The sequence below is a fragment of the Mytilus edulis genome, chromosome 7, assembly GCF_963676685.1.
Source record: "Mytilus edulis chromosome 7, xbMytEdul2.2, whole genome shotgun sequence".
Taxonomy (NCBI): Eukaryota; Metazoa; Mollusca; class Bivalvia; order Mytilida; family Mytilidae; genus Mytilus; species Mytilus edulis.
Genome location: NC_092350.1, coordinates 25,854,817 through 25,867,420, shown reverse-complemented (window position 1 = coordinate 25,867,420; position 12,604 = coordinate 25,854,817). Strand labels below are relative to the sequence as shown.

The 12,604-nt window shown below is 31.6% G+C and overlaps 2 protein-coding genes across 13 annotated transcripts in view; both read right to left on the bottom strand.

The window, feature by feature from the left end:
• The window catches only part of LOC139481149 (cytosolic carboxypeptidase 2-like), a 111,593-nt gene extending 103,114 nt beyond the window's left edge, over positions 1–8,479 (bottom strand). For 2 of the 12 annotated variants that reach the window (XM_071264270.1, XM_071264273.1), the window contains exons 1-2: positions 7,820–8,478; positions 3,462–3,516 (exon numbers count right to left, since the gene is read on the bottom strand). In XM_071264270.1, the coding sequence (XP_071120371.1) occupies positions 3,462–3,516; positions 7,820–7,879 (115 nt within the window). In that variant the 5' untranslated portion in view covers positions 7,880–8,478. Of the gene's footprint in view, positions 1–3,461; positions 3,517–7,819 lie in introns of all 12 variants that reach the window. The other 10 variants (XM_071264272.1, XM_071264275.1, XM_071264276.1 and 7 more) reach the window with 8 other exon arrangements.
• An 887-nt stretch (positions 8,480–9,366) lies between these two features.
• LOC139483043 (uncharacterized) lies at positions 9,367–9,828 on the bottom strand. The gene has a single exon (XM_071267070.1). It carries the CDS (start codon positions 9,826–9,828, stop codon positions 9,367–9,369), a length of 462 nt encoding a protein of 153 aa, XP_071123171.1.
• Positions 9,829–12,604: the final 2,776 nt, after the last annotated feature.

Below are 12,604 nucleotides of genomic sequence, written 5' to 3'. Positions count from 1 at the left end.
AGTGTTGGCACATATTAAAAAAAAACAACAATATATAAAATAAAATATCATACAACTGTAACCAGTACTAGTATCAAATAATCAATAACCTCTCATTAATAATTCAGACAGTTAATTAGAAGATACAATTTCCATACAAACTGCACCTTTTTTTTTAAAAGCAAAATTGAAATTCAAGCACTAATATGTGGAGAAACTTCAAGGTTATAAAATTGTACTTAGTCAGATATATATAGCTTTCACTACTACATGTACTAATCATACAAACAGAAATCAAAATTAAAGACAAAAAATTATATCTCAAAACTGAACTGAAAAGTGTTATTTTCATTAGAGTCAAGGGTAATTTAATCATAGCTAAGTCAAAATATAAAGGAAGACATGGAAAATATGTCATGAGACAGCAACCCATCAACACACAAACAAACAAATAAACAAAAAACATCTTAAGGTCAATAGTAAATAAAATATAAGTTGTATTATAACTTATCACATTATTAACATTATCAAATTCAGAACAAAATTTTCTGAACTTTCATTTTCAATAATAAAAAAAAAGGTCCCATGGTCATCAACTAGCAAAGGTTACAATAATCGCCACATATGCTTCTTGATCAGCACTGAATTTATACTTTTAGTTCTGACTGCTATATTTAAGCTTGATCAATACAAACTGATGTTTCTTATAAAAAATCTATTTTTCATTGTTCCTGCAAGGCTGAAATATGGACTCACAAAAATACAGGATTTGTTTTTCGAGCGAAAATTTTGTACTGAGTAAAGTTTTTACTGAAAGGCCTAATTTTTACAATGTTAAAGAATAATTTTAGTATGGTAATTTTCAGAACTGTCTGGAATCTGTATCTTGTTTCTTCAGATCATACATGATCCTGCACACTGGTAACTCTCCTACCACTGCTGCTACATGTAGTCTGATCCATTATTCCCTGTAATTAGCCGTCTTGTCTTTTCTACTTAACTTTGTATAATCTTTATTAGTTTTGTCTGATTTTATGACAACAAAAGTTATATACAAATATTTATTTTTCTTCTAAAATAACAACAGTTTGTACCTTTTTCTATTAGCCTATTAGGGTCCACAAGTATTTATGATTTCACTACAATGGGCCAGGAAAATCTTAAAGAGGAGGCAATATAAAAGGCTTTGGTCAGATTCAAATTGAGCATAAATGCTCTTCTAAAGAAAGGTTCATGAATTTCCTATGATGTAATTGCAAGTTTCGTAGTTTAATTTTTGGTTATTAAGGGGGTTCGCGGGTCTAAATCATTTATAAAGGATTTCTCTATATTTTTCTATAAATTAACTTTATCTTATAGTTAATAGAAAAATAAAATAAAAAAATGGGGTCACCGTTCATTTGCGCTCACAATCTGCCTTCGAAAGAAGCATACATCTTTGTAAAAGTGTTTGTTTTCTCTGTTGAACAAATAGGAGAAATAAATGTAATATCGAAATAAAAAAAGAAATTTATTACAGAAATCGCTCAAATTTTACAATAATATAGTTAAGTACAGCATATATCGAAATGACAATAAAAAATATAGGTCACCGATGAGTTAAAAGAGATATTTCAATTTCAAAGCCAAAAAAATGGCATTTTTCCACCAAAGGGAGATAATTTGGAACTTTTTCAATGATGTTTACATTTTAAAAGTCATCTGAAGCCAACACGAATTAATTGTTTTGAATTTTTTTTGTACCATATGATAAAGTAAAAACTACAAAAGGTAATAAATAAAATTTGTAATGAAAAACAAATGTTTAATTTTTTTCAGAAATTTTTATACCCTCGAGCCTCCTTTTAAAAAAAAGTGAAATACATGTAGTATCTAAAACATGTGCTAAATGTATGTTCATCAAAAGATCTTACTTTTATACAATTAAGTAACAATTTTGTTTCAATTCACAGAATATATAAATGTAAATCTGCAACATAGAAAAATTGTCTGTTTTCCTGATAGCCAATGTCAACTGTCATGACTGTAAATATATATGTAAAATAAAGTAAAAAAGTAACATTAATTATCATCCCAATTCTTAAACCAATGGGCTACAAATAACACTGACTGTTACATGTAAATGATAAATGATATTCATATTTATTATTCTAAGCAAAAAGTGCCACAAGAAAAGTGTCAAAATATGCCTCATGAATGAATTGAGCAGCTATCAATTCTTAAAATATATGTTCCGGACCATATGAGTATTTGGACCATACGCGTATGGTCATGACCATATGGGTATATACTCTTATGGTCCGACCATACGCGTATGGTCCGACCATACGCGTATGGTCCGACCGAACGCGTATGGTCGGGGTAATTGACACTCTGTAACAGTTTACTTTTAATACTTTTAAACTCTTCATATGGTATGACCGTTCATTAAAAAGACGCTATCATATAGGTAATTTTATTTTTATATTATAATGAAAAGATTAGCTAAATAAAAATTAGAAGTTTCACATATTTAATTTTACTTACTTGTCAAAACTATAATAAACACATTTTATACCGATGGTCATTACATATTTGTTATTACGAGTGAATGGCAATATGTGGACTTAAAAATAAATTCCTAAAATTTCGTAATGAACTGTTACACAAGAAGTCACTGGAAAGTAAAAATAATACATTGTCATGTAACCATCATTTTTTATTAAGATAAAGTTTTTGTATTATTGAAACTTATATATATAATGTAATTTAAAAAAAAAATCCTATATGGTCCAAATACTCATATGGTCCGGCCCGTTAATAACCAAACGAGTATTATACTCATATGGTCCGACCATACGCGTACGGTCGGACCATACGTGTATGGTCGGACCATATGAGTATACGCATATGGTCATGACCATACGCGTATGGTCCAAATACTCATATGGTCCGGAACATATATAAATTTCATTAACATGTTTAGTAGGAAAAAAATAGGACGAAAAGATTAAGACTGTCAGACTGAATGATGGTATCCCTCTTTTTTTATTAGAGTCTTATTACATGTTTGATGGGTTTTTGTCTGTTTATATGCACAAAACACGGTGAATCGTGGTATTCATATCATTTGAAGTGTTTCAACAGGTCAAAATTATTTTGTACAAATATATGGGAATTCAATGAGAAGAAATCAATCTTTGCTATATATTGTATTCAATTACTGTTTAGTAGGCATTCTAATTCTTTTGTCCTTTGTCACTGTATCTCTATAAATCATTCTGGCTTTAAAAACTTCAAACAAAATAACAGTATTTGAATTTTATCATACAGTTTGAAGGTTTGAAGGTTCCAACATGTAAGAACTATCTTCAAGCCTTCATATTTAACATTAAACATTTTACAACTTGTTATAAATTAAAGTATAACTTATCAATAAAATATAGCATAGATAAATATTTCAAATGAACATAGCCTGGTAGGTTATTAAGTGTTCGAATTACCTGTATAGTAGCCATAGTGCTCCAAGTGCTTTCTCATAAAACTGTCATATGGATTCTGAAATAAAAAATATATATTAAGAGTAATCTTCTCTGAAACCTCTTACATTGTTAAAAATAAGTTAATAATCGTTTCTTTCTTTTTAAATATATATAAACATGTAGCAAAAAGTCATTATACCAACATAACCAAAGAGCTGGTACTCTGTTTTAATCAAAAGCGGGTAAATTTTGAATTATTATTCAAAAATGGAAATGAAAAAAATTAGAAAAAAAAAAATGAAGCTAAAAAGCAGCCCACTGAAAATATAATTCCAAGAAAAACAAAGCTTATGATGGTATACATGTAAATTTCATTGTACTTGTAAGAAATACAAATTATATACACTCATATATATATGAGAAAATTAAATACAAAGTCTGAATATTTTACAGCTCCCATACAATGTAGATGTGACTTTTGTCTGTTCAATATTGTATTCATACACTGACCTCCTGATATTGACATTACGTTGTCTGTCTCAGGTTACTGTTTAATAGCTTTTTTAAGTAATATTGAGACTTTTGTGCACAAATTTGTTTTACTGTGAGCCAATATATTGTTGTATATAACATGTAAAGTCATGAACATGATGACAGAAGTTTATAGTAGGAAAAAAAGAAATTACTTAAATTCAAAAGTCTATTATATTTTGATTTTGGGTACATGTGCATTTTAAAATTTAGTTCTATAATTCATGTATGTAAATGTAAGTTAAATTTGTCATTTAATTTAACATCACATCGAATACTTGGCTTATGTATTTCTTAATTATGGAAGTCAATGACCATACTTAATATTTCTATTGGATTTTCTTAAATCATAACTATAACAAAACAAATATGTAGTGTAATTAAATCCTCTAAAAATGAGAAATATTTAGACCTGAGGATTAAACTATTTTAAATGTCCGACTAAATTGTGATTTACATGTGTCAATGAATACTTGTTTTTAATATTATTTTACTGCATATTCTGTCTTCTGAGGAATACACAATTTTAAAACTTATTTAATTGATTTCTTTCACAATATCCTTTCATTGGAAAATATGAAAATTTTCTGATCTAAACTTTTAAATATATTTTTTGATATCAGTTTCAAGATTATTGAATGAGAATTTCAATCAAGATTTAAATTTACGGTATCTGCTAAAACTGCTTGAGGTAAAAAAAAAGTTATTAACTTGGCTTAAAGTAAATCTTACAATATAATAATGTATGTACATGTTAAATGACTTTCTCCAGTCCTACTTTGGGCAATTTGCCTTAAAGTTTCACTTTCATAATTATATTTGTATAAGTGTATATGGACCATAATTTGCTATTGGGCTCCGTTTCCTATAACTATAGAAAAGTGATAAAATTTGAATTACTGTAAGAATAAGTAACTACATCTAAAGATGCCATTATTTTTATTAACATACAAGTGTATGCTACTCTTCCCTAGAAAAAAAATTGAAATATACGAATTTCAAAGATTCTACAACCGTATTTTTGTGTCGTTTCTCGCGTTACTTTTTGCTTCCGAAGAGCATAACGCTGACTGATTTATAGATAATCGTCACCGGCAAATTCGTAACTTTTGCTTTCAAATAACAAAGAACATCGACCAATAAGAATAGTGAGAAGAAAATGCCGCGAACTATAAGTATTTATGTAGCAGATGTAAGAACAGTGGCGTGATTTTTGTGTCCGATTTCGTAACGCAAATTTTAGATGATGTAATCTGCTTTGTTGTAATAGAATTCTTAAAAACAATATGCAAATATGAACTCTCGCGAGATGTTCAAACAGGTAAATCAGAGATGATTTACATTCTTGTTTTGATCTTCGTAATAATTAAGTAAGAAAATGACGTTATCGTTATGCGTTACATTTCACACAAAACAGAAGTCCAGTTATTTATTAAAATTGTTTTTGTCCTTAAGTTCTAATCATTTCCGGTCATACGTGAAACATGTGACTAACATGTGATCACGCCCTTACAGCCGGACATACGATATACTAGTTCTAAACATTGTTTTTGTTTCCGACGGGATGTTAGCAAACATAATCTGTAGACTTGTTTCGACTTGTTTAAAAAAGGAAAATACAATTTTCAAAGAGATTGCGCCGGGGGTCTATTATTATTCCTATGTGCATAATGTTACATACGATCTCGTGTGAAAATAAATGCCCAATGACTTGACAAAATCGATTTCAAATTTGACCGACGTTTAAACACACTACGTTTCCCAATAACGATGTAAAGGGTCCTTGGAAAATTCAATCGAAATTACGTCTCTTATCATGGTGCCGATGTTCGTTGGATTGATTTTGCTTCAGCAGTAAATATTACTGGATATTTTAGGTGAATAAAGATAATTAAATGAAAAATGCATGTTAATATACCGTTACACTAGGAATGTACAAAGTTGGTAACTTTGTCACAATTTTTAATTATTTTTTTTTATTCATGTTCTGCAAACACTTTTCAGAAACGCAATAAACTTGTCAAAGGAAGAGTAAACTTTTACCAGGCATGACTTGAAAGGAAGTACTTTATTGATTTTAGCCCACTAAAGTAGGTTAAAATGTGGAAACCATGTAGATGGTGTACAGGTCACAAATATCACATGGTGCCTATTTTAAAGATTTTAATTCCAAGTTAAAAGTTTTTTCTTTACTGGATTTAAAGAATTTTACATTGCCAATGATTTGGAATAAATTTTTTATTACTGGAATTTCAAAACCAAATATAAATATATTTTTTTGGCCAAAACATCAAGATACAACGATTATGGTATCCTGTATCAATGAAGAAAATATGGAAAATTCTGAATACATTGTACTAATTGTTTTCAAAATAAGCACATATTTAGGAGTTTTATAATACTGTTACATTTAAGATGGATTTTAAGAAAAAGTATACTGTTCAGATTATTTTAAGCAGATTTTGCAATAAAATAAAACTAAAAAAATGCTTTCGGTTTCCTATGGTTTCCTGTCACGTTTAAAAAAAAATTTAATATAACATTGAAAATAGATTTTAAATATTAACATGAAGCAAGTAACACTAGTAATGGTGTTTATTTATGCCTTTTGAATTATATTGTGCAAAATAAAGAAAATAAAGATTGGTTTCCTGTTTGGTTTCCTGTCACGTAAACGGTGAATCAAAATGTATTAATTTTTTCTTGAAAAACTCAATTGTTCCATTCATACTATTCTAACACCAACACAACCCACAAAATAAAAGTTAAAATTTTAGAACTTATAAAAAAGGATACAAAAAGAAACCAAAGGCCGAATACCAAATTATGGTCCATATGCACCTCTTGAAGGGTCATGGTGGCCGAGTGGTCTAAGTAGTTACTACTGTCATGACCATAATTACTAGCCAGTCAACACTGAGGTTGTGGGTTCGAATCCCCCTCGTGCGAGTGCACTCAACTCCAATCTTAATTGACTAGGATTGACTTTGTCAGTTTTCCTATTAAAGGTCGGTGGTTTTCTCCATGCACTCCGGCTTACTCCACCAGTAAAAACTTGCAGCTACGAAATCGCCTAAATGCGGTGCTTAAAAGTGGCATTAATCACCAAAAATCAATCAATCAATTTTGTGTAGTTCAGCATTTCATTGTGTAAAACACTCTCATTTTTAATAAAAAAAAAAAATTTGGGGGGGGGGGGAAATTAATCTATGTGTACATGTATATTTAGTTTACCCTATTTACAAAGCTAAATGTTTTAACAGGTTTAATAATAAGTTTTGGTATAATTCTTGGAGGAAGATAGGAGCTGAAACAAGAAAAAGTTCCAAACATGGACATCATGTAAACAACACTCATATGTTTCTTTTTAGCTCTATTCATCATTTGTTCATTCAATGTATCCTGACTATGTGCCATTTTTTAAATAATTTGAAGAATGTAAAATATTTTAACAACAGATACATATATACCAAAATAATAATTGCCACTACAAAAATATTCACATACCAATTACAGATTGTACATACCGGTATGTACAATTATTAGACTTATTAAACATGCTTTAAAGTTTAAATTTATATCAGACATTAGCAAACTATTGAAAAAAAAGGACAAGATAAGCAAGAAAGTGAAATATTTATACAACTTTCACAATTCTTAAGTCTTAACATATAGACCCTGACCACTATATACATGTACATGTAACACTAGTACTGTACAAAGTATTTACAAAAATAGACCCCCCCCCCCTCCCCCCCAAATAAAAAAAAAATAATATAATTGTAATTTGCTTTGATTCTCTGGAATATTTCCATATTAAGCTCAATTTATTGCAACTGTTTTCTTACCAATTCCATCTGGTAGTCAGCAGAAGGTCCTTCGTCCCAAATTTTTACTGTCTTTTCCATTTGTTTTTCAGATTTCTTTCCTACAGGCCACAGGTCTGTAACCTACACTTATTTCAACACCTCATGTTAAACTGTTAATGTTCACGAACAATTTTTAACACTATACAATTAATTCCACACTCTTCAACTGATTAAAAGAGTTTAAATAGCTCCATTTGATATCTTGTTCAAGTTGTTGACAGTTTGAAGAAAGCACATGTTTATCATTTTGAATCTTATTAGTTTAATTTAAAGAACCTACGAAAAATAATTTAAACATTCTAGCTTTAAGTAATGCACAACCATAATAATGAATTTCTATGACATGCTTCTCCACATAAAAGTTATTTCAAGATAGGTTTCACTTTTACTTGGGTTTCACTTTCAACTCAGTTTGGTTGACCGATTAACGTCAAAAGACGCTTTCATCCGCTCCGGGAAAAGTGTGCAAATATTGTATTTGTTTAAGCAGGGCATTACCAATGTGATTATTTTATTAATTAAAAGTATATAATCGATTTGGTTGTATAAAAAAGAAATATACTTAGTTAATAAGTACAAAAAGTTGCAATTGTTGGGCCTAAAGTCTTTTAAGAATGCAGACGATGACTCCGCTTGTGTTGCTACCTGTTCTGCAGCAAATAAAAGTGAAACGAGAGAAACTGTTTTGAAATATTTTTAAAATAGTGATTAGATAGACATTAACACGTAGAATGTCACAAAATACGAAACATTTTGTCACTATCCGAATTGACGGCAGTAAGATTTAGTGAAAATATTCATTTCTATATTCCGTAAAGCATATTTATGTCAACATTATCATTTCGTCCCAAAGTAACTTTTTGCCACCGGTCGTTCCTCCTCGGTACTTATCTTTTACCACACGCGAATTTCGGTACTTTACAAATATAATTGTCTAACTCTTAATCTAAAATAAGTTATCTTATTTAATATGTACAAATTGAAACGTCATGAAGGGTCTGTATCCGAGATTAATAATAGAAAAAAAGGACGATGCGGTATGATTGCCAATGATGAGACACCTGTCCAAAAGAGACTAAATGGCACACTGAGAAATGAACAACTATTAGCCATCCGTATGGCCTTCTACAATGAGCAAAGTCCATACCCAAATAGTCAACTATAAAAGCCCCCGAAATGACAAATGTAAAACAATTCAAACGAGAAAATATGTTTGTTATGATAATTGAAATCATGTGAACTTGATGAAATTTTGAAAAAGACAAACTGACATGCCATGGCAAAAAGGACCGGCCGAAAATTTACCAACAGAAAACCAAATAAATTGTATGACAACATAGAAAAATCGATACAAAGCACGGAGACGAAGCCGACGGTAGAACCCCACAAAAAAAAAACAGGATCGAGGGTCGCCGACGTCCTTCGCCAGGGGCCACAGGAAAGACCGCTTGAAATCCTTCTCCTCATGTGGCACATGTCTTACATAGTCTTACATAGTCTTACATAGTCTGTAACTGAGCGCTGGATCACTCCACTATGCTCAGATCTTCAGTTATTTGCTGACTTGTTTCGGTTCCGGTTCCTGTGTCAGCTTTTGCTCTATAGTTATATTTCATTTCACTATTTGTCCAATATTTATCTAGGCGGCTTTCAAATGTCTGAATAGTTGGTGCATTTACAACGCTGCTGGGTAAGCTGTTCCATATTGGTGCAATTCGTTGTGTGAAGAAGTTGGATCTTATGTTTTTGTTGCATCTTTGGATAGTCAGTTTTTTGTTGTGTCCTCTAGTAGCAGAAGTGGTGTTATATGTGAGTAGGTTAGGTAACGCTTCGTGGTCATATATTCCCGATGTTAATTTGTAAGCTTCTATCATATCACCTCTCATTCGTCTGTATTTAAGTGTTGGTAACTTAAGCTTCTTCAACCGTTGTTCGTACTCTAGATCTTTCAATGTTGGTATCAATTTTGTGTGCTCGCCTTTGAACATTTTCAAGTGCTGTTATATCTTTAACTTTGAATGGGCTCCATATAGCATTGGCATATTCGAGGTTTGGTCTTGCTAGTGCTTTATAAAGTAATAAGAACATTTCCTCATTGAGGCAGGTAAATGTCCTTCTAATTAGTCCCATAATACTATTGGCCTTATTTATTTTTTCATTCATATGTTGTTCGAAATTTAGTTTGTTATCAATGGTTACTCCTATGTCTTTTTCTTTGTCAACATGTTCTAGTGTGGTGTTACACAGGTTGTATTTATGGTTGTTATCATGTTGTTTCCCTGTTGTTAGGACTTTACATTTATCTGGGTGAAATCTTAGCAACCAAGTATTTGACCAAGATTCTAGATGAGATAATAAAATTGAGAATGGAAATGGGGAATGTGTCAAAGAGACAACAACCCGCCCAAATAAAAAAACAACAGCAGAGGGTCACCAACAGGTCTTCAATGTAGCGAGAAATTCCCGCACCCGGAGGCGTCCTTCAGCTGGCCCCTAAACAAATATATACTAGTCCAGTGATAATGAACGCCATACTAATTTCCAAATTGTACACAAGAAACTAAAATTCAAATAATACAAGACTAACAAAGTCTGTTAGAAGTGCATCACTATCATCTGTTGTTTGTATTTGTCCAAAGACTTTGGTATCGTCAGCAAACATGTAGCAATCTGAGTCAAGCATTTCTGGTAGATCATTAATGTAGATGACAAACAATATTGGACCCAGTACACTGCCTTGAGGGATGCCGCTTGTTACTTGTTTGAATTCTGAATAGCTGCCGTTGACACGTACTTGTTGTTTTCTACCACTAAGGAATGATGTTACCCATGATATTATCTCTTCTGATATTCCGTAACTCTTTAATTTTCCAATCAGTCGTTTGTGGGGGACAGTATCAAATGCCTTCATGAAATCAAGGTATATAGTATCTATGGAACCTCCATTATCCAGAATTTTAGTCCATTTTTCAAGAACATGGAGTAGCTGTAATGTAGTCGACCTTCCTGATAAAAATCCGAACTGGTAATCACTAAATAGTTTATTTAGCCTCATGTGTGACACCATATGGTCTCTAACAAATGTTTCTAGGAGTTTGCAAAGTATGCACGTTAAGCTTACTGGCCTGTAGTTTGATGCCTGTTTTCGGTTGCCCTTCTTGAATATGGCTGTAATACATCCTTCTTTCCAGTCTTGAGGTATAGTTTTTTCTTTCAGCGACGTATTGAAAATTATGGTTATTGGAGTTGATAGTGCATCACACACGTCATGTAATAGTCTAGGATGAATATTATCGGGTCCTTGTGATTTATTTATGTTCAGGTTTTTCAGGCGTTTTTGAACATTCTCCTGTTTAACTACGAGATAATTCATGGCTTCCTTTACGGTTTGTCCTTGAAGTTTTGGTATGTCTCCATCGTCCTCCTTTGTAAAGACGCTGGCAAAGAAACTCGAAAGTGTTTCTGCCTTTTCTTTGTCGTTGGTTGTTAGTACATCATTACCATCTTGTGTATTCATGACGAGATCGGATATTCCAGTTCTAGTTTTAGTTTTTGATTTTACGTAATGCCAGAATTTTTTCGGGTTATTTTTTACTTGCTTACTTGCAATTTCTTTCTCTTTCATCTTGACTGCTTTTCTGGTAAGTTTCTTTACCTTGTTTCTGGTTTTACAGAAATCTCTATATTTTTCGCTACTTTTTGTTTCCATATACCTTGTCCAGCATCTGTGTTTTTTCCTTATTGCTTTCAATGTTTCTTGGTTGAGACCTACAGCTTTATTTTTTTTGCTCGATTGTCCTATCTTTTTATGTGGTATGTATTTACTTTGGAGTTCCAAGAGTTTGTCTTTAAAAAATATCCATTGTTCATTTGTTGACTTCTCTTTCATTATGTTGTACCAGTCTATATTGCTCAGATCTGTCCTTAGTCCATCTAAGTCTGCTTTGTCATAGTAAAACTTTATCCTTTCTGAGTTTGTTTCTTCAATGTAACAGTTGAATTTAAATGTCAATACTGAGTGGTCGCTCTTCCCCAATGGGCTTAAGTATTCCACATCAGAAATCATACCCTCTTCATTGGTCAGAAGTAGATATAATATATGAGGATCTTGATTTATTCTTCCTCGTGTTGGTTTCAATACATGTTGGTATAAAAAGCAATCTCTGAGGCATTCTATGAATTTATATTCTCTTGATTGTTCATTTGTTGGTGTGCTCCATGTCTCCCAATTTATCTTATCATAATTAAAGTCTCCCATCAATAAAATATGGCTATAGTCTCTGGATACCACATCTTTAAATAACTTTCTCAGTGACTCATCGTTGTTATCTTGTCCATTAGGGCTTCTATAAATACAACCTATGAGTAATTTGTCTCCACTTACTAATCTGATCATGAACCCATACTGATTCCTCATAATCTGTTTCAAAGTCTACTTGAGTCGCCTCAATAGATTCATGTATATAAAGGTTTACTCCTCTTCCAATGTCATTATTAACATTTGCACTGTACATTTCATAGTGTTCAATTGCTAATTCGCAGTTCTGAATGTTGTATCTGAAGTTTTTGGGTTTTACTTCTGTTATACCTATTATTTTAGGGATGTTGTTTCTAGCATGAAGTCTTAGCTCCTCCATTTTGTTGGTTATACAATCCGCATTTGTGTAAAAACAATCAACAGTGTCAAGAAAATGTAACGAACGAACTGGTGCTCTTGAACTAACATGGTGCTTTGAACGGTTAAAACTATTTACATTTTGTTTG